Source organism: Cervus elaphus, chromosome X (assembly GCF_910594005.1).
Source record: "Cervus elaphus chromosome X, mCerEla1.1, whole genome shotgun sequence".
NCBI lineage: Eukaryota > Metazoa > Chordata > Mammalia > Artiodactyla > Cervidae > Cervus > Cervus elaphus.
This window is the reverse complement of record NC_057848.1, coordinates 124,025,047-124,048,101: the sequence shown is the minus strand read 5'-3', so window position 1 is coordinate 124,048,101 and position 23,055 is coordinate 124,025,047. Positions and strand designations below refer to the sequence as shown.

Genomic DNA, 23,055 nt, shown 5'->3' with positions numbered 1-23,055 from the left:
TCCTTCCATGTGTAAAACATAGTTAGGCACTGAACAACATTCAGTAAGGTATATAGAAGTAGAAATACAGTGTTGTATATATGAAACATATAATGTTGTAGATCAATGTTTCCTCAATAAAAATAAATAAATAAATATGTCCTCCACTTGTTGGCAATTGTACCATTAGTGTAGCAGTCATCACTGGCCACCAGTTGAGTGCTCAAGATCACTCGTTCCACCAGATTTGTACACAAGAAAAATCCTGACACTGGGTTTTCCATTAGTACAGAAATGTTCGTAAATGAATGACATTCAAACTTAGCTTTTTGTAACATGTTTTTTTTAATAGAAACTAAAGGGGAATGAGCACAGAAATACTCCTTCAGATTAGCTGTGTGGGCAGAAATGCTGGCACTTGATAATATGTGTAGAAGATTATGATATATGTATGGAATATATATATGTATAGACTATTATGATATGAATAGAATGATAATATGTATATGTTTCTGGCTGTTGTCTCCTTTTTATTCCTACCTGCTGACATTTTTCCAGGGTAAGAACACAATCTATAAAAGGCTTCAGCTCCAAAGTCTTCCCCAACATTGTTGTGCTATTTGTTTGCTCACTGGAGTTGGCAGAGAATCAGATGAATGTGCAGAGGGAAAACAGGAAAAAATGATACTTTTATTATAGGCTGACTTGTATGTTCTTGGGTTTTAAAACTTAGAAAAGTAGGAATTCCAACCAGATTGGTACATCGTTTTAGTACACCATGGTTGCTCAACATTAGTAAAAATTAATTTTGTGAAACTGTTTTGTATATGAGAATATGTTCCACTTATTTCATTAAGCTCTTTTTAAGCAATTTTCACTAATATGTTTTCATTTAATTTTTTATTAACAAAAGTCCATACTTTATTTTTACTTCCTTAGTTTTTACATAAATTATTTTTCTGTTCTAGGATCCCATCCAGGATACCACCTGATATTTACTTATGTCTCTAAGCGCCTATTGGTCTGTCCTCAGACTCCATTGCTTTTTTGTTTGTTTGTTTTTAAATTTTATTGAAGTGTAGTTGATCTGATTTACAATGCTGTGTTAATTGGAGAAGGAAATGGCAACCCACTCCAGTGTTCTTGCCTGGAGAATCCCAGGGACAGCGGAGCCTGGTGGGCTGCCGTCTATGGGGTCGCACAGAGTCGGACACGACTGAAGCGACGCAGCAGCAGCAGCAGCAGCAGCAGCAGCAGCAGCAGCTGTGTTAATTTCTTCTCTACAGCAAAGTGACTCAGCTATACATACATAAATACATATATATAGAGAGAGTTTTTTATGTTCTTTTCCGTTAAGGTTTGTCACAGGATATTGAATATAGTTCCCTGTGTCCATTTAATTTTTTTTTTCATTTAATTTTTAATATCCTTGAATCTAAGCCTTCAGTAGCTCAGCAGTCATAGAGAATGATAGACTATGTATAAGCAATCATTGAGATTATTATGTTCCTCCTTATTAAAGAATTTTCTTATCCTTTTCCCATGAGAAAAGACATGGGGTTGGCATGGTATAATGGAAAGCACATTGACAAAACAGTCAGGATACTTGGTTCTAACCCCAGCATATAACCTCAGCTGTTTACCCTCTGGATTCTAGTCTTCCCATCCCCAAAACAGAATGATAACTTGCTGAACCTATATCATGGCCCTGGCCCTGTTATGAGTTTCAAAGAATATAAAAGTACTTTGAAAGTGTTAATATGGAGGTTCTTGCCTTATCTTTTACATTTTAAATAGTTTTTCACAATTAAAAAAAGTAACATAACAATTGTACAAGATTTTGTCACTTATGTATTTAATTAAATCCCTGGAAGTGTTATTGTGCTTAAATTTCACTACTGCATTTCCTAAAATTCATTTTAGACCCACTCTGTAAGTTTTGACTCGTAAATCAGTCAGAGGAATTTTATGAATCTTTTCTATGAGAATGATTTAGTTAGCTTGTGTTAGAGTACTAAATTAAAGACTTACTATGATGTTCAGATTAGGAGACTTCTTCATTGATGGAGACATCTATATTTGATTTCTTTCATCTATTTGTACATCTTGCGCTCTAGAACTCATGAGACTAACAAACCATCTGCCTCCTTGTTTCTGCTATTCTAGATATAAACAGAAATATTGTTTTAAAAAAATAGATGAGATTCTAGTTTTCTGAAAAATTTGAAAGTCAGTATGTTATATTGAAAAGAGAGCGTTCTCATTTAGACTTTAGAGTTCCAGGCCTGGCTCTGCCGGTAACTAATTGCAAGCTCTCGGGCATGTCAATTTATTTTTTCTAGGCCACATTTCCCCATTATAAAACAAATGGTGGTTTGGACTAGAATTCTAAGATTCTTTCTACTTTTTAACATTCTGATTGTTTTTTAACTCTTTTAAGTATCTATTTGAGGAAACTGATGAAAAGATTATAGAGTTGATACTGATGTTTTTGAGATACTGTTTATTATAGTTGACTTATACCTAAGATGACCATATAATTTGCCACCCAAACAACAGAAAACTTTTGAGAGTGAAGGGCATACTGTTAGTAATAACACCAGGACAACAGCTTTAAACCAGAACTGTCCCAGATAAACTAGAATACCTGGTTATCCTATCTATACCCAATAGGTAGTTCTGCATTATCAGCCACAAAAGAGTATTTGTTTATGTTTTAATTCCTTTTCATGGTTTCTCTGTTTATTTTCTTCTTATAGATCCACTGTGTGTGGAAAGTAGTGCAGCATCATTCCAGCAATCTTCAGTTAGTAAAAAAGGAATGTTCACAGATGATTTACACAAATTGGTGGATGACTGGACAAAGGAAACAGTAGGAAATTCGCTTATTAAGCCAAGTTTAAACCAACTTAAACAGAGTCAACAGAAACTAGAAACAGACAACTGGAACAAAGCATATGAAGTAAGTAGTTTATACCTGACTATTTATGAGAACGTAAAACCATAAAAATTGATTCACATAGGTCTATGGTTATAATTACCACGAGAGAGTGGTGTGACTTGACAGTATAGAGACTTTTATCCTTGTCTAGATTCATTATGTATTCAAGCAAATTATCTTTTAGGGCAGAGGCCCACAAACTTTTTCTGGGAAGAAGCCAGTTAGTAAATATTTTCAAGCCATAGGGTTGTAGCTACTCAATGCTGCAAAAACAGCCATAGACAGTATATAAACAAGTAGGCATGACTTTGTTCCATTAAAACTTGATTTGCAAAAAGAGTTGGCAGGCTGTAGATTGCTGACCCTTGTTTTAGGCTATTATACCTGGAAGAAAAAACATCAAGGATCAAAAAAGAAAGCATCTGGTATAAGGGTTAATTCAGTTTTTGTGGTATAAGAAGTTTGGATTTCGAGGAAAAGCTATCTTATGTTAGTGGTAGATCAATATTCTCAGAGCCAATAAATTATTTTATGTATTCAATATGAAAAAGAATTTTAAAGATTTTTAATTATTATAATAAATGTCTTAAGTTTATGGATGAGATGTCTGGTTAATTGCATCTGGTCTTAGGTGTACATGGCAATCAAAGTGTAGAAAGATGTCCAAAATGCATTCTGGAGTGGAAAGAAGATAGGATCACAGAATAGTATATATAGTATTTAGGTAAAATTATATATATTAGATACATGTATATATGCACATGGGCTTCCCAGGTGGCACTAGTGGTAAAGAACCCACCTGCCAATGCAGGAGATGTAAGAGATGAGGGTTTGATCCCTGGGTTGGGAAGGTCCTCTGGAGGAGGGCATGACAACTCACCCCAGTGTTCTTGCCTGGAGAACCTAATGGATAGGCACACCTGGTGGGCTACGGTCCATAGTGTCACAAAGAGTCAGACACGACTGAAGCGACTTAGCCTAGCCTAGCTTATAGATGCATATAAATAGGAAAAGCCCTTAAAATATCCTGGATGGTGGAATTTGGATCTTATTTTACTTTATTGTTTTCTGTGTGTGAATTTTTAAAATATCATTTTTTTCAAAATGAGTAAATCTATTAAAATGTGAATCAGGGCTTTGAATCTGAACCCATATAATTGAAAGAGATATATCTTGAGTCTGTGTGTGTCTGTGTCTGTTATGTTTGTGTACACATGTGTGTGTATATATAGTCATTGCATTTAGTTTGGTAAAGAGTCTGAAAATACATTTAGAGTTAACATTGAATAAAAATTTTCAAAAGCCTAGATTTTCCAAACTAGTAAACAGTGTATCTGCTTGAGGGCTCTCTGTATTTATATTATTCCTGGCACAGATTTATACACAGATAGTATCACCACTGTAAAAGTTGGAAGCCATTAGAGGCAGATTTCAAGGCATAAATGTGTTTGTGCTGCCAGTGAAAGATGCTCTGAGCATTATGTGAATGGAAGCATTTGTTGCTGAGTTGAAGAGTGGTTTGTTGCAGTTATAATGAGGGATGCTTGGAGGAAGAGTGCATAGGAAATGGAGTATGAATAAAAGTGGTAAATGTTCTTAATACAGACTTGGTTCCAGGTCAGCTCAGTCATTTACTAGTTGTATGACTTTGGACAATTCATTTGTGCCTCAGTTTCCATGCCTTTAAAACAGGGATACTACTTTCTGCTCTGCAGGATTGTTGTCGGGATTAACATCTATAAAGTGCCTAGCACATACTAGTATCCTGTATGTGGTACCTATTTTTGTATTTTTAAGTTCAGTTGATCTTTATGTGGAGAGCCTGTCTCACTATCTAATGATCTTGCATGTTACTGTTGTGTAGCCTTAGAAAACTGTCACAGTTATGTGCCAGGTTCTTTACTATGTGCCAAGCCCTCTGCTAGGCACTGGGTTTGATTAGTAAGAACAAGTGTATGTTCCTTATTCTCATGGGACTTATATGCTGGTGGGAAAGTTAGATATGAACAGACTTGTATAAAAAATATAAAATTGCAGCTGTAATAAGGACTACAAAAGAGAGATATAAGATATCATACAGTAAGGGAAATTTGACCTAGTAAAGGGAAGTCAATGAAAGCTTTCCTGAGAAAGTGATGATTAAGCAGAGATCTGAAGGGTAAATGTTAACTAGGTGAAAAGGGGAGGGAATATGATTCTAAGCAGGAAGAACAGCATATGCAAAGCCCCGTATGGGGAAACAGAGACTGAAAGGACTGAAAGCAGACCCATTTGGCTGAATTGAAGAGAGAAGAGAGGAGTTGGTGCACAGTGAATCTAAGGAGGTCTATAGGGTCTTAAAAGTGGTGATGATAAGGATCTTTGTCTTTAAGAAAGATAGATAGCCACTGAAGCCCTAGGGTTGACATGATCAGATTTGCTTTTTGAAAAGATCATTCTGACTTGAAGCAAGAAGAAAGATTATTGAAGATAAGCTTGGTAGACCAATCAAGAATTAGTCACAGTAGGCCTCATAAAGAGAAGTTGAACTTTTTAACTATTTTATTTTTTTAAAAAAGAGAGAGAGGCTGAGATGAAAAGAAATGAACAGATTCCAAAAAATGTTTAAGAGATAAAATGGACCAGATGGAGGTGTCAAGGGTAGGTTTCTGGCTGGTATAACTGGCTGTCATTCCAGTGTACCAATCATCAAGAAGGGGAACATGAGCAGGCAGTGTGTTTTGGTAGTAGAAAAATCATACATTTGATTGCGGTTATTTGAATCTGAGATGCCTTTTAAATATCCAAGAGAAAATTAAGTATAACAAGTCATCTCCAATTTAGTCTTTGTTCAAAATAAAAATCACATTGGTATTGTTTGTAAAATAATAATGTGTGTTATAGAAGTTAATCAATGCAGAAAAGTACAAAATTTTAAAATTCCACCACTCAGAAATTATTGTCACTAACTTTAGATAAATATCATTTCAGATATCTTTGTATATGGATACATAGAAATAGCTTTACAAACATGTGATCATACTATATAAGCTATTTTAAAACCAGAAGTATTTAATTTTACTTTAACAACAAAAACACTGATATGAAAATGGGATTGCTGGACTTTAAATAAGAGTTCTTTTTTCCCCTCAGGAGATTTTGTCATTCATTCTTGAGTCAAGCAAGAAAACCTTTATCCTAACTTAAACTTGAAACTTTAGTTGAAAGGGTTTTAACTTGACCATCAATTTAAAAGAACTAAGAATTTGGGACTGATACCAAGCTCTCCCTTAAGGAAGAATTATTTACTTTCATTTAGACATATTATTCTAACGTGCATATGATTTCAGTAATCTCTGTGTGCTCAGTTGATTTTAGTAATCTCTATACATACACATAATATGATATAATAAGAATCAATCAGGAATATATTTTCTCAGAACTGTCAAAAACATAATTGTCTTGAGTTTAAATTTCCCCAAATATAACAGAAATATCAGACTTCAAATAGTGAGTAGTAGAAGGAGGTAGGGAGGTGACATTTATTGAGCACCTACTATATGCCAGGCTGTTTCCCCTATGCCACACTAAATTATGATCCTCTGTCTTCAGAGAATTATGTAGTAAGATGAACTATTATTGTCTGTGGCCCTGAATGAAAGAATGTCTGGGACTGGCAGAAGGAAGTAAAAATAGAAGAGTAGTGCTAGTATGAGGAAAGGAGACATTGAACTGTGAACAGAAATTTACCAGGGGCCTTGGAGTTATCTGGAACTGTGTTTAAATCCTTACCTTACTGTTAATTTGCTAAGTGGTGATGGGCATTATTAATTTTTAGCTTCTGTTTCCTCATCTAAAAATGCTTATCTTGCAGGGCAGTTATGAAGATGAAATGAAATAGGTATATAACTATGAGCACACAGAAAGTTACTCCCAAAATGGTAGACACTCAGAATAATAATGAGAGAGTAGTCGTAAGACAAAAAAGAATAGGAAGGAATATAGAGTAAAAGCATCTATCAAATAAACTGATCTTTTGTTTTTGTTTTTATTTTTGTTAGAATACTCCATCTACTATGGGCTACACACCAACATGGATTTCTTCTCTGTCCCAAATCCGTGGAGCTGTCCCAACCTCCTTGCCACAAGGACTGTCACTTCCTTCATTTCCTGGGCCATTATCATCATATGGAATACCCCATGTTTGTCAGTATAATGCTGTGGTGGGGCCAGGGTATCCAGTACAGTGGGTAGGAATTTCAGGAGCACCACAACAGTCTCTAGTAATTCCTAACCAACCTGGGGGACCGTTCCAACCAGGGATGAATTTGCAGGCATTTCCAGCTTCAGCAGTGCAGAATCCGTCCACAATCCCTCCTGGTCCCAAGTAAATCAGAGTAGATAATGAAGAAAAGGGAGTTTTTTTCAGAATTATTTTCAGGATACCTAAGGTATTAAACTTTCTTCTTCTTGGGTTCTGCCATATTTTCCTTCATTTTGAGTTTACTTTCCACTATTATTTTTTGTTCCAATGTAGTATTTGATATAGCTCATCACCTGTAGAACTGTGCAGTTTGTATATAGAACACTGCACATAGAAATGTTTTTTCACTTCAAATCCTATCCTCTTTGATACTTGATTTTTTAAAAAATACCGTTCAGAATGCTTTAATACGCTCAGCTTGAGCATTATCATTTCCAGGACACTTTCCATGCATTGCTGAGAAGCCCTCATTTTTTAAAATTGCAGTTCTCTGCAGCTAGATGATACTTTTCTTTAAAAGGTATAAGAACTATTTAAATTTATATTCCCCAAACATAGACAAAGTGAGACTCTCCAGCAGGGTCTTATGAGATTCTTCATGTTGTTTATCTTAGGTTTACCTTTCAGAGAAGGCAGGGTAACTTGCTGCAGGAAATGTTTTGGTGTATAAAATTAGAATAACTTTGTCAACCAATATAGAACATGAGCCCTTTTTAATGTGATTTTCTTCCCGTCATCACAGCAGTAGGAGTGAAGCCTTGTTTTAGGTGAGGCGGAGAAGAAGGAAAAAACAGAACTGTAACAGTTCCTTGATTCTGCAGATAATGTAGCTGCTTTAGGATTTCCATAGTAATTCAAAGCAGCTATCTCTTTGTTTCTCATGTGCACAGTACATTATATTTGAGCATGAGAGGCATTGGTTTGGCTTGCATTCTTTTGCAAGGGATATACTGCAGCTGATATGAATCTCATTTGGGGGGAATCTTTGTATTCCTAACAAAGACGATTCAAGTTACACCTCTATTAATCCATTCTTCTGAAGAGAAATTTACTTGATACAGTAGGTTTTGAGACTTACACATGAAACACTGGCTTTACAGGGTTCTAAGAGATGAGGGGTATACACTGTCCTGCAGTAGATAGTAGACCCTCGAAGGATACTATTTAAGTTGCCCTTAGCCTTTTTTTTGGGGGGGGATTACCTTTTTTTTAGTTGTTATAGTTTTCTTGTTAGTATCTGTAGCATCTTAGATGATTTTAGATCTTAGATGATTTTGGCAGCCTCTTTAGAATCTGAGAGAGATCACTGTCAAGTTGCACTTTACTGGGTTTTATCCAGTTTTAGGAGGAGAGGAGGCAATGTCAGAATATACGTTTTTGGTTTTCAAGAAAGTTAACTAATATTCTTAAAAGTCTGGTCACAAAGTTACCTAATGCTTGATCAATCTGTGAAACCCAAATATTGAATTCTAAAACAGTATTTATCAACTACCACATATAAACATGTTTAAAATACTTTTCACTCTGAAGATTTCAAAGTCATTTCTAGGACACACTTACCTAATAATGAGTTCTATTGGTCAACATTCCAAATGATCACCCAACATTTCTGTTGACAGATTTTCCTCCATATTCCTCTAAAAATTTTACCCCATGATCTTGCCAGGTAATGAGGAAAACTTAATGGGTGTACTTTTTTTTTTTGCACACTCTACTTTGTGACATTCAACACCCTTTTTCAAAAAAAAAGTGTCTTCTGTTGCTTACCTGAGGATCACATTCAGCATCATGAAGATTCTGTCACTATCATTTTGGGGCATCCAGGACAGCATTTTGAGAACTGCTGTTGATAAGAGTCACAGCTTCTTTTTATAAAACATACTCTGGTTTGGATGAGTCTTTCTAAATCTTATGTACAGATTCTTCAAATTTCTTCTACAGTATTATTTGCAAGTTGAAATGGTTTTAGGACATTAGTGTAATGCAAATTCTCGCATTGCAGTTTTCCATGTGTACAAAAAACAATGTGCCTAAAATCTGTAATTCTTTCAAACTGCTTGTGTTTCATTAGTAGAGTCAGCTTTGTGTGATTACATTGAGACTTACAATTTATAAGCTGAAAATACTGCAGGTTTTATGATCCTTTTTGGAGTTACAATCCTTTTAAATAGTGTACCCCAGGATGAAAAAAGCTCCATGGATGACATTTATTAATGGCTGCTCTATATCATATGTCCCACATTTTGCCACCACCTCTGTTTTATGTACAATTCATCATTATTTTGCCTGCAGACTTTTGCAGTGCCTTGTAATATTTAGAATCTTTTCAGATTTTTTGCTGGAAAGAAAAGTAGTCTTCTAAAGTTTGAAGATGGTGAGTAGTGTACTGCTGTCTCCATGCTGACTGCAGTAGTTGGGTTAACATATATGTTATGTATACATTATGTATATGTAACGTGTGTAAGTTTAAAAATACAGAAAAAAGTGAGTGTGCAGAAATGAAGTAAACAGTGTTATTCACATCACTGTGGGTTTTTAAGTTATTTTTTCCCATTACTTAAATGTTTGACTCAGATTATAGTCACTTTGACTGTAAATATTAGCTAGTTTTCTATCTAGGGGTTTTGCATTATTTCATAATTTTGATAAATCATGATAGTGCTGTTTTCATCCTTGCTGAGGTACTTTTCCTCCCCAGAAATAATTAACTCTTGAGGTAAAGCATAAAGCTCAGACATTCCCTTCTTACTTAACAAAGAGCCTACTATAAAGAAGGGCCTTCTTCCCATTTCCAACACACACCAAAACCTGTCCTTTCCATTTTCCTTCTTGTAGAAGAAGAAAGGTTACACTAAACAATCCTGCTTGTAAAGCTTTCTTGAGGGTAGTCAGTATGTCCAACCATCACATTTACTTCTCAAAGTGCAAGTCTGATGAATAGTACTGTATCTCCATATGTGGCAATGTGAGCATTTCATCATGAAGTACCTGCTGCTATGTTTGTGAAGTTGGGTGTAACATCATAAGAATATGAAACCAGTATTGGTGTAAATCTAATGAAAATAACCCTATGTATTTGTACCAGTCTTAAATCTCTATTTAAGGCAATTTGCTGTAGTTAACAAATATCCACTTCGTTTTTCATCTTTTCTTGCCAGTTTTATATCCAGCATGAATTCCAATGGTTTGACAGCAAAATTATCTGTGAAAGTTTAAAAGGCACTTTTCTGCTGCGATTTTTGGATTGAGTATGGAGTGTTATGTATAATACGATGGGCTATATAATTTTAGAACCCCATATTTAATCCCAATCCAATTACAATTATTTATCTACCTCTTTCAAAGCTGTTTTGGGGTACACATGAAAACACTGCCTGTGAAACTTGTTTTTTTGCCTTGATTCTCAGTATTCTTTCAGGTTATAAATCTGGCCTGCCTTCTTGTCCCAGTGCTGTGAGTTTGAAATGAGAGGGACCATCACTCTGCCACCAATCTATGTTTTAAGTGATGAGAGCCATGTGCTTCTGAAATAAGCTTTGGGGATGTAGGGATGGAGAACAGAGAAATAAATCCAGCTGGTGGCAATATAGGACTTAGTGGTAGAAGTTAGCTGTAAACAAACAAATGGTAAGAAAGTACCTAAATTAGACAGTCCAGTGCCTGTAACTTCGCATCTTTTATTAGAGATGCATTTCTTGTCTGTGTGCCTAAAGGGCTATGGGTTGAAATTGCTTTAACTATCACAATGAGATATTTGATAAATCTTATAGTAGTGGCCTGTCATTCAGCATACTAGCATACAACTAAGTATTTGTAGTGATATTTTATTACCTTAAAATGGCTGTATGCTTTTAGTTGAATTGTAGTTAGTTGTAACTGTTCATTCAATCTCTAACATTTATCAGAGGCATTGACTTTCCCCTTTGCTGTCTTCTCTGAGTGATGAAAATGATGCATTCCTTTTTCCCCCCAGAAAACTGAGCAAATGTTTGTAAACCACAAGTTGTTTCCCTTGTTTACTGTGTGTAACACTAAAGCACATTTAATGTTAGTACTAATATTGTATTTCCGGCTTCATCTACAAGTACATTGCTGAAGTATCCTTGCCATCAGTTTGGGATTCAGTTATTTAATCTTCTGTTTGGTTTAGAAGAATATTGAGATATTTGAGGTGTTGTGCAGGCCATTATTTCTAGAATAGATTGTTCATTTTTCATCCTGGATGAAAGTTTGATGAAAGTAGTTTCCTGGGGACTTGTTTTTTCCCCTTTTATTTAAAAGATGACCCAATCAGGGAACGGAGCATAGAAAAGGTCATTGATTTGTTTAAGTGTAATTTCTGAGATTGAAATAAAAATCCCACAAGTAGTTCAGACTATAAAATGGTGACACTCAAACTTGGTAAAATCCTTTGAAGTGAAATTAGTATGAAATTTTTCTGAAATGCTTTCAGGTCACTGTGGAAATAGTCTTTGTATGTGAAGGATGAACACAAACACTGGTCAGAAACCTTGACAGCCAACATAGGCATGGGCCTGGGATAGTAACTAGGTTACACTGAAGGTATTTTCAACTGAGATAGCTGGAAGATTATATAAACCAACAGCTCCCATTCTGGAAGATTTTTTTTTTTTATTAAAAGAACCTCAAGCAAAAAGGCTAAAAGTCAAGCAAGAAGGGAAGAGAGAAACTGGGCTCTTGAGAAAGAAAACAGTGCCACTGAAAAATAAAATTCCTAAATTCATGCTTGTCATCCTTCCCGTTTTTGTTTTTTTTTAAGTTGCATTTCTTCTCCATTGTAAGATTTCAGATTGAAGTTTGTGGTCCAAAACATACCCTCAGCAGAAATAGTGATTGATTGGAAAGTGCAGTTGTTCAAGGTCTGTCATGCTCAATCACTTAAAGCTGTAATTTGTTTGATATGAATATTAAGCATGTAGACCTAGTACAGCATGGGAGCCACTCAGGAAGTTTATGCAATTAATAAACTTTCATGCATAATTTACTATAAAGTATGCAGAATTTTAGCCACTTCTCTACACTTAACCTTTAGTTGTATATGTCAACTCTCCTTTCTTAATTGGGGAATGTAGCATTATATGGAATGTTGTTAAACCTAATTTTAATCCTTCTTGACATTAACTTTTATTATTTTTTTTATAAACCTAAGCGATCTGCCTTTAAGCAGTTGTCTGATTTTGGTTCTTTGAAACTGTGATTTTTATTTCATTTGTACCCAACCATTGTTAAGTATTTTGTTTCCTGGAAATTTTGTTTTGAAACAGAAAATAAAGGCTGTGTTAAAATGAGTATATTATCTTATTAAAATGCTGTCATAGTCACTGCAATCACCTGGCTTAAGCTGGTTCTTCATTTACCAAATCTAACTTAACAGATTTTAAAACTTTAATCCTGTAGTTATATTGGCTGGACAAACTAACCAACCTGTATGTTACCTCTTGATTTATAGCTCCAACAAATTTTGGAGTTGGACCAATTCCCCTGATTTGTCAATGAGCCATAATTGTAACAGTCACTATGATTTACTGAATACCTAACTGTGTTAGTTAGGCTTGTGATATTTTTTAATTCACAAAACAATCCTATAAGCGAGATCTGTTACTATCTCAACAGAGAAAATTTGAGGGTCAGAGAGATTATATAATTTACCAAGGCACGATAGCTAGTAAATGATGACGCCTGGATGCAAACCCAGGTCTGACTCCAAAGGTCATGGGAAAAACCCCAGGCCATGCAGGAGACCCTGGTTCGATCCCTGGGTTGGGAGGATTCCCTGGAGAAGGGAATGGGTACCCACTCCAGTATTCTTGCCTGGAGAATTCCATGGACAGAGGAGCCTGGTGGGCTACAGTCCATAGGGCTGCAAAGAGTCAGATACGAGTGAGTGACTAATACTTTGACTTTCATACTGACTCTCAGATATACTGTAATAATAACAATCAAAATACATTTAGACTAACTTTTCAACTAATCATTATGATTAGTATATATTCTTTTCATATATCTTTATTGTTTTTATTTATTTTAATTTTGGCTGTGCTAGATCTTCATTGCTGTGTTTGGGCTTTCTCTAGCAGTGGTATGTAGGGGCTACTCTCTAGCTGTGGTACACGGACTTAGTTGCTCTGTGACATGTGGAATCTTCCTGGACCAGGGATCGAACCTGTGTCCCCTGTATTGGCAGGAGGATTCTTATCCACTGCGCCACCAGGAAAGTCCTTCATATGTCTTACATGAGGTTATATCCAGTGCTTGTTTTATAATGTCAGGATTAGACGTATATGTTTATGATACAAGCAATGATTCAAAATGTGCTCTTTGCACAAACTTATGATTGGGTATTTCCATTTGTATTGACAGTGTTTATGGTCCACCTTCAGGAAAAAAAAAAGTGCATTTGGAAATCTCTCTTGCACATCTTCATTTACCACACTACAGTGACTTGGGAAACTGTCAAATGAGGTCAGATCCCTTGTTCATTTGATAATTTAGGTAGAAGACTCATGTATATATTTATGCAAATAGCCCTGGAGGCAGAATAAGGGGTCTATCAGAAATATTCAAGATTAGATGAAGATTCTTAGAATGTTTTTAAAAATCTATTACCTTGATTTAATGATTCAGTGACTCCAAGGTATTCTCTCTTAGGTGATCCCTAAAGGGAAGATCTGGAGAAAGGAAATGGCAACCCACTCCAGTATTCTTGCTTGGGAAATCCCATGGACAGAGGAGCATGGCAGGCCACAGTCCCTAGGGTCACAAAAGAGTCAGCACAACTTAGCAACTAAACAACAACAAAGGGAGGATACACAGTGGAACAAGCACAGGTTTTTTGATCTACAGATCTCTCAAACTTCTGTTTTCTCATTTGTAAAATGAGGTGGTTTTGACTATTAAATGAGATATGTCCCAAATTTGCTAAGTGTGCTTATTGTTAGACAACTCTAGTGACTTTCACAACAAACTTGCACTTGGGAAATCAGGCTGGTTTAGAAATGGGCCCTGGTTCAGATTATAGTTAATACAGATGCCTTTTGGAGTCCAGCAGACCTGGATTTGTATTCTAGCTTTGTGAACTTATGAAAATTACTTAACTTATTAGCTTCAATTTCCTTATCTGTAAAAATACCTCAGTGGTGGTATTTTGAGACTAAGTAAAAAAAGAAAAACATAAAGGCCTTAGCACTGTGCCTGGCACATAGTAGGTTTGCTCAAATAACAGTAACAACTCCTGAAGGGACCTTACATATCACTAAAGAGAAGAGGAAACAGTCAAGAGATGTAACAAAGCTGAACCCAATCTGCAAATCAACAGCAAGTCTGCTGGGGAAAGACTGAGTACTGGCTGCAATGATAGATGATATAAAGTGAGGTTCAGAGATGAAAATATTTAAGTTGGAGGATAAAACACCATAAAACCCATTTAAAATGTGCCATCATTAATGAGCATTATATAAAAGAATGAGATGACATAATTAAGTCTGTGACTAAAGAATTTAGGAGGAGCTCAAGTTGTAGGAGTTGAGGAAATTGAGAAGGTGGGTCTTAAGACAGGAGCTCAAGACAGAAATGAAGTACAGCATAGATGATAGTCTGAATAGGAAGAAGACTTTGGGATAAATAGATGAAGACTAGCTCACATGCATGTTACAAATGAGGAAGTAGACTCAGGAATTTAACCAGTATTTGTAAGATTTCTCCATTCCAGCTCAGAGGTTCTTATCCCTATTTGCATATTAAAGTCACCCAGGGAGGTATTTTTAAAAATTAGTGCCTTGGTTGCACAACAAAGTGAATATACTTAACACTACTGAACTGTATGGCAAAAACCACTACAATATTGTGAAGTAATTAGCCTCCAATTAAGAGCAATAAATTAATTTATTAAAAAATGGTTAAGATGGTAAATTTTGTGTTATATATATTTTACCACAATGTAAAATAAAAATAGTGTCTGGGCCCCATCCCCCTAATTAGTATTGTTTTAAAAAGCTCCCCAGATAATATATTAATATCATATTAACCTAACTAGGGTTGAGAACCACAGTCATTGTTTTCTTTACTAATCAAATGACCTCCCTGCTATTATTGCTGGTTTAAGAAACAGAAGCAATATAGCAGCCTCATTAGACCTTCTAATGAATTATTTCCTATTACCATTATAAGCTTACGGCCTCTCAAACAGCCCCCACAGATTTGGGCAATAAAGAAAGCTAAGTGGGGCCTTAACAGAAACTAAAACAGCTAGTTAACTACTTAGGTGGAAGACAAGATTTAATACAATGTGAACTCTCCATGCAACCTCTTTATGCTTCTCTCTACCTTTCACTTTAATGATTAAGATTTGTTAGGTGCTTACTGTGCCAAACACTTTAATATATCATTTAATCTTCACAAGCTTCTGAGCTCCTTGACTGTCTTGAGAACTCTTTTTTTTTTCCATTTATTTTTATTAGTTTTGGAGGCTAATTACTTTACAATATTGTAGTGGGTTGAGAACTGTTTACTCCCAGCCTAATGTTATTCCTGGCACATAGTGGGCTTGCCTTGTGGCTCAGATGGTAAAGAATCTGCCTACAGTGCGGGAGACTCATGTTCAATCCCTGGGTCGGGAAGATCCCCTGGAGAAGGAAATGGCAACTGACTTCAGTATTCTTGCCTGGAGAATTCCATGGACAGAAGAGCCTGGTGAGCTAAAGTCCAGGCGTCACAAAGAGTCAGCGACTCTTTGACTGAGAGACGACTGAGCGACTAACACTAACTTAACCAAAGCGTTATTCCTGGCACATAGTAGGTACCAAATAAATCTGATGAAAACTTAATGAGTCTATGTTTCACAGATATATTAAGGGCTCAAAAGGTTAAATAACTTGTTATATAGCAAGTAAGGGGTTGAACAGGTTTTGGAGCCCAGATCTCAGCTCCAAAGCACACACTTTAACCACTATTCTGTGACATTCACTGTCCCTTTCTACTTTCAAGGCTTTGGCCTCTGTTTATCCTCTCTATGGCCTATGTTTAGCATAAAGTTTCTCTTCTGATATATATGTTTCATGTTTTTAAGTAACAGAAACCCAATTTGAACAATCTTAAACAAAAAGAGGAATTTATTATAAAGTTGGTGGTGGTATCTCACAAAACACAAGGATAATGCAGATGGCCCTTAGGAACAAATAAATCAGATGCTGAAATGCAGCCAGGATTTTTCATCTTTCCTCCTCTAGCTCAATCCCAAATTCTCAGGGAAAGTACATAAAGAATGGCTCCTGATGCAACCATGGGAGTAAGGTAGAGAAAAGGGTAGCAAAGGGGTATAGGGGAGACAAAATAGATGTTTACATACAGTCCTCCTTTTGACTGCCTCATAAACACATATGCCATTTCCCCCATATCTACAATTCCAAAATGCCCACACCTAACAATCTATGGACAACTGCCAGTCACATGCAGCTACTGCATCCAGAGCAACAACATGGCATGGACATGCCCCTTCCTCATCTAGTTCAGTGCAATCTAAATGTGGATCTTGCAACTTCTTTATAACTTGACTGCCACCAATAGATCTGCTGCTACTGCTAAGTCACTTCAGTCGTGTCCGACTCTGTGCGACCCCATCCTTGGGATTCTCCAGGCAAGAACACTGGAGTGGGTTGCCATTTTCTTCTCCAATGCGTGAAAGTGAAGTCGTTCAGTCATGTCCAACTCTTCACGACCCCATGGACTGCAGCCTACCAGGCTCCTCCATCCATGGGATTTTCCAGGCAAGAGTACTGGAGTGGGGTGCCATTGCCTTCTCTGACCAATAGATCTAACATGCAGTAATAGAGAAATATTTAGATTAACCACAAAGTTTCCTTTCAGGAAAGCAAAGGGGCACACCTTTATCCAGTCACTGGTCCAAGTATACACCATTTCCACCTAAATAGGAAGGAAGGAAAAAAACAAATTACAGGTATAGAAAAACTTATGAGAGTCAGTTATGTGGATGCTCCTTCTTGCTTTAGCAGTCTGTACTTGGGCCTTGGGCTTGCTCTAGAAGAGCAGTGATTCTCAAACTTAAGAGTACATTAGAATCATCTGGAGAACTGGTGCAACCTGCAAAAACACTCAACACAAACACTCCATTCAAACACCTGCACTAAAGAGACCAGACCAAACTTGGCTTCTAGCCTTCTAAGTTCAGTTCAGTTCAGTTCAGTTCAGTTCAGTCACTCATGTTCAACTCTTTGTGACCTCATGGACTGAACCACACCAGGCTTCCCTGTCCATCACCAAATCCCGGAGTTTGCTCAAACTCACGTCCATTGAGTCAGTGATGCCATCCAACCATCTCATCCTCTGTTGTCCCCTTCTCCTCCTGCCTTCAATCTTGCCCAGCATCAGGGTCTTTTCCAATGAGTCAGTTCTTCGCATCAGGTGGCCAAAGTATTGGAGTTTCAGCTTCAGCATCAGTCCTTCCAATGAATATTTGGGACGATTTCCTTTAGGATTGACTTGTTTGATCTCCTTGCAGTCCAAGGGACTCTCAAGAGTCTTCTCCAACACCATAGTTCAAAGCATCAGTTCTTCAGTGCTCAGCTTTCTTTATGGTCCAACTCTCACATCCATACATGACTACTGGAAAAACCATAGCCTTGACTAGACAGACCTTTGTTGGCAAAGTAATGTCTCTGGTTTTTAATATGCTGTCTGGGTTGGTCATAGCTTTTCTTCCAAGGAGCAAGCATCTTTTAATTTCATGGCTACAGTCACCATCTGCAGTGATTTTGGAGCCCAAGAAAATAAAGTCTGTCACTGTTTCCATTGTTTCCCCATCTATTTGCCATGAAGTGATGGGACCAGATGCCATGATCTCTGTTTTCTGAATATTGAGTTTTAAGCCAACTGTTTCACTCTCCTCTTTCACTTTCATCAAGAAGCTCTTCAGTTCTTCTTCACTTTCTGCCATAAGGGTGGTGTCATCTGCATATCTGAGGTTATTGATATTTCTCCCAGCAATCCTGATTCTAGCTTATGCTTCATCCGGCCCGGTATTCCACATGATAGGCTCTGCATATAGGTTAAATAAGCAGGGTGACAATATACAGCCTTGACATACTTCTTTCCCAATTTGGAACCAGTCTGTTGTTCCATATCCAGTTCTAACATGTTCTAATATGTTAATATGTCAGAGTCTCTGGGATGACCCAATTTTCATCTGGAAAAGCCTGGGGCTGTAAAAAGAATTTACAGCTTATTCTAGCTGATATCTGACAATAGACTCCTGACCTCTCTTTCTTAACAGTGTTTACCAAAAAGGGCTTACAATTATGAATTCTTCCCCAGTCCCTTTGAGATGTATATGTATCTCCTACAACTCCAGAGTGTGTGTCTCAAGGACCAATCCTTTGAAATGTAATCGTTATGAAGGATAGGGCCTCTGTCTCTCTTATATTATAGGATATAATGCTGACTTCAGTAACTGCCAATGAGCAGACACAGCTAGCCTAATTGCATTTACACTGGCCAGCACTTTGTAATTTTTCCCTTTCCTGCCTCTACTTGAGCCCCGCCTCACTCCTCCTCCCTCCTTCTCCCTTTAAAATGCTGTCACCAAAAAATAAATAAATAAAATGCTGTCACCTCTGCACAAATGGAATAGAGCTCTGCTCTTTCCCCTACTGTCAGTAACTGAATAAAATCTGTTCTCACTGCTTTAACTAATGTCAGCCTTTGTTTATCTTTGACACCACTTAAATCACAGATTGGCCTTCCCAGATGGCTCAGCAGGTAAAGAATCCACCTGCAAAACAGGCAACAGAGATCCCTGGGTCGGGAAGATTCCCTGGAGGAGGGCATGGCAACCCACTCAAGTATTCCTGCCAGGAAAATGCCATGGACAGAAGAGCCTGGCGGGCTACAGTCCATGGGGTTGCAAAGAGTCAGGACACAGCTGAAGTGACTGAGCACACAGACACAAACCAGAGATTACTGGCCTTATCCCCAAGAGTTTCTGATTCAGGAGGTCTGGAGTGAGGCCCAAGAACTTACATTTCTAACAGATCCTAGGTGCAGATGTGCTAGTCCATGTACGATACTTTGAGAATCACTGCTGGCTCACGGTCGCTGTTCACTAGATATGATTTTCTAGTGTTACAACTTCCTCAAAACCTCATATGACTGCCTGTTGATTTCATTTGAGGGGACTCACAATGCTAATAATTGCCAAGAATCTAGTCAACTTATGCACTTTGAATCTTTAGATTTACTAAACAGAGTAACCTGACTCATTCTGTTGCAGCTCTCTTTCTTAGCTCTGTATCTAAGGACTTGCCTCCTTCTCCCTGGCATTCTGCTCATTCTGTTGCAGCTCTATTTCTTAGCTCTGTACCTAAGGACTTGCCTCCTTCTCCCTGGCATTCTGCTCATTCTGTTGCAGCTCTATTTCTTAGCTCTGTACCTAAGGACTTGCCTCCTTCTCCCTGGCATTCTGCTCAAGGTGTCCAGTTCAGAGCACAGATAGAAAACAGTAGGCTGATTTAAAGGACATGAAGCTTCTCTTTTTTGATCTGCTCTGGGCATGTTACACTTACCCACTCTCTCTTGCATTTCAGCTGAATGCATGTACAGAGGAAGAGATCTTCACATTTGGGAGCTTTGGCTTATATAGATGGCTTCCTTGGTGGCTTAGATGGTAAAGAATCTGCTTATATAGATAACCTCATTCCAACTGCCTGGATGCCAGTTTCCTAATTAGTGAAATATTTGAAGTGAGACAGAGTTCTACTACTATAAGTCAGCAATGCCCATGAATATCTGACCGTCAACAGTTGCCAAACTCTTGATATATGCAGAAGGGCTGCTGTTTTTGAGTCTCAAAAGCAATAAGCAACTATTTCATTGCCAAATAACAGAATGCAAACTTTCGATTAATGATACCAGAGATCTCCAATCTCTGCCAGTCCCACAGTTTAGGGTTTGTAATTTGACACACCCCATTTCTGGTACCAGTTCTTGCATTAATATTTTTTGGTCATGAGTAGTTTCTAATTCAATTCTATCTTAAAAATAGTAAAGATATGAGATTGCTTCAGAGAAACCAAGGGCAAGAATATCTAAAGAATGATCTAAAACCTGGGACTTAAACATGATGAAGCCTTCCTATCTTCCATCTCTTCTCTGAGTCTGCATTTTTCTCCCTTCCTTCAGACCAGCATCTTTTAATCTTGTTCATCTGATGGGAAAATTGACTGCTGATATCTTGCAAGATTTAAATTTCAAGAAAAACTGGTCTCTCTGGTCCAGTTTCAAATTTCTAGGGAATGAGATTCTGATTGACCCAGCCTGAATTCATTAGTGCCATTGACCCAGTCAGCTATGGTTATGGTTAACATGACAGTTTTTGTTATAACTGTAAATGGGGAGAGGTTTAATTCTTAGGAAAGGAGGGCTGAGTAGACAATCATTTAGGTATCCATTATACTAGAAAAACCTCTATTCTTTCCATCTGCCATCCTTTCAAGCCACTATTCTCTCTTTCACTGCTTGTTTTCTCAAGAGTTATTTATGTGCATTGCTTCAACATCTACTGATTCTTTGCTAATCTGGCTTATTCTATCTCCACTAGTCTTTTATGATGAATTTCTTTATGGAGTTTGACGCTTTTTCAGCCTTTGCATCCCTATACACTTTTCTCAATGGGCAACTTGTCCACGGGGCCACAAAGAGTCAGACATGCCTAAGTGATTAACACTTTCACACTTTTCTTAGGGTTCCCAGGTGGCACTAGTGGTAAAGAACCCGCCTTCCAATGGCAGGAAATGTAAGAGTTCCATCCCTGGGTCGGGAAGATCTCCTGGAGGTGGGCACAGGAACCCACTGCAGTATTCTTGCCTGGAGAATCCCATGGACAAAGGAGCCTGGCAGGCTACAGTCCATAGGGTCACAAAAAGTCAATCACAACTGAAGCAACATAGCATGCACGCACACTATTCTGACTTCATTTCACCTGGACTACTCTTGGGTTCTGCACTTTTGTGTTCTTATTTAGCCTGCTTTTATCTCCTGCCTTCTATTAAGTTCCAAGCCAGATAGGACTACTACTCACAGAACAGAATGAATCTTCTTTGCTACCCTCCTCCTACTGAAACAGTGGGCTCTAAAAGCCAGTCATCCAGAAGACTGGCACAATATCATAACCAACCAAGGAGAATGCTGAAAATAGATTTTTCAAAAGATGATTCTGTACTGTTAGGGTAAAAACTGAAACCGCCTGCCCTGGCCAGGCAAGATAGTAGCCACTTGCAAGAGTTATCTTAACAACAGGAGATCCTGGTAAGGACATGGAACTAACAAGCTACCACCAACCAGAAGAATTCAGGAAAGGTCAAAAAGAGAAGATGCCAGTCCATATGTCCTACCAGCCTCCCAGAATCCTCATTGGACTCCATCTTGGCTGAGCAATTCACATACCACCAGTAAGAGCCCAGAGTCAGAATGATTGGCCAGAGACAAACTGAAAACTAATCCCATCACCATAAACTCCCAGACTGCGAGCCACATGGCAGAGCACTTCTCCTGGGTTCCCTTACCCTATTGTTCTCTGCTTGGGTGCCCTTTCCCGATAAAGCTTCTTGCTCTGTCAGCACATGTCTCCTCAGACAATTCATTTCCAAGTGTTAAACAAGAGTTCACTCTCAGACCCTGGATGGAGTCCCCCTTCCTTACAATTATGTCTGGAATTGGAGCCCTTACTGCTATTTTCTCAAGAGCTCCCCAACAAATTGATTCATAGTGGTTGCAAATAAATGTCCTAAATATATGACATTGTAGCTCAAAGAGTACCAGAAAGGTACAACTTGTAGTTTAATTTGTGTTGATGCTTATATCCCTAAACAAAGAGATCCCGAGTACATTGGATATCCCATTTCACTTTGTCTCTGCATTACCTTGGGCAAGTAAATAATGTAAATCTCACTATTCATAAACTGGGGCCAAAAAACTCTTCCTCAAAGAATTACCTTAGCTAAAAGTTATGTGGATTATTACAGAACTAAGGTTATTTTACAACCTAAGATTATATTGTTATCCAGTGGCTCAGTCATGTCCGACTCTTTGCAACCCCATGGACTGCAGCACGCCAGGCTTCCCTTTTACTATTTCCCAGAGTTTGCTCAAATTAATTTCCATTGAAGTTGGTGATGCCATCCAACCATCTCATCCTCTGTCCTCCCCTTCTCCTGCCTTCAATCTTTCCCAGCATCAAGGCCTCAGAGAAATGTTGGTGGTTATCATTTTTACCTTTCATATGTGTCTTTTTCAATAATGTGCTACCCACGTTATTCCCTCCCCCCAAAGGAAAATTCTTTCTCCTTGGGAATCTTATAATACTTAAGCTGAATTAAAATAATCCACTTTACTTCCTTTCCCATGATGCATCACTACCCCCCAAACTCCTTTTCCTGGGAAAGGCGATAAACAGCCTGAAGAAACTCGGTGGATGTAGAGTTAGAGTGCAAATCCTAAAGGCTTATCACGCCCCGCCCCTTGATACCTAGTGAATACAAGGGTAGAAGAGGATAATTTAGTTCCAACTATTTATCCCGAAGCCTTAGAAGAGAATACAACTCCCAGGTTGCCCCGCTTCCCTGCTCCGCCCCCGCTACTCCACCACCCCCGCCTCCAGCTAGAAAGCGTGTACCACAGAGAAGAGACAATATGGCTCCCGGAGGTGGCAGGAAAAGGCTTTACCCCTTCTGAAGCGTTGAAGAGCGGCGGGAGAGGGATGAAAAAGAAGTGACTACAGCCCGTCATCGGTTTTATCCTCCCAGCCTCTGCTGAGTCCGGTCGGCCTCACCCCTTCTCTCCTCCCAAATCCAGTCAGCTGTCTCCT

General features: G+C 37.9%; 1 protein-coding gene and 1 long non-coding RNA gene across 5 annotated transcripts in view; one reads left to right on the top strand and one right to left on the bottom strand.

Moving 5' to 3' along the window:
• Positions 1–9,410, top strand: part of WNK3 (WNK lysine deficient protein kinase 3) — a 163,873-nt gene extending 154,463 nt beyond the window's left edge. For all 4 annotated transcript variants that reach the window (XM_043896927.1, XM_043896925.1, XM_043896926.1 and 1 more), the window contains exons 22-23: positions 2,739–2,941; positions 6,961–9,410. In XM_043896927.1, the coding sequence (XP_043752862.1) occupies positions 2,739–2,941; positions 6,961–7,290 (533 nt within the window). In that variant the 3' untranslated portion in view covers positions 7,291–9,410. The remainder of the gene's footprint in view (positions 1–2,738; positions 2,942–6,960) is intronic.
• A 6,863-nt stretch (positions 9,411–16,273) lies between these two features.
• On the bottom strand, positions 16,274–17,531 carry LOC122689115. Its single transcript, XR_006339724.1, has 2 exons — positions 17,484–17,531; positions 16,274–17,102 (listed from the first exon to the last, which is right to left on the bottom strand). It is a non-coding gene; the product is annotated as an uncharacterized LOC122689115 (long non-coding RNA).
• Between the last annotated feature and the right edge of the window lie 5,524 nt (positions 17,532–23,055).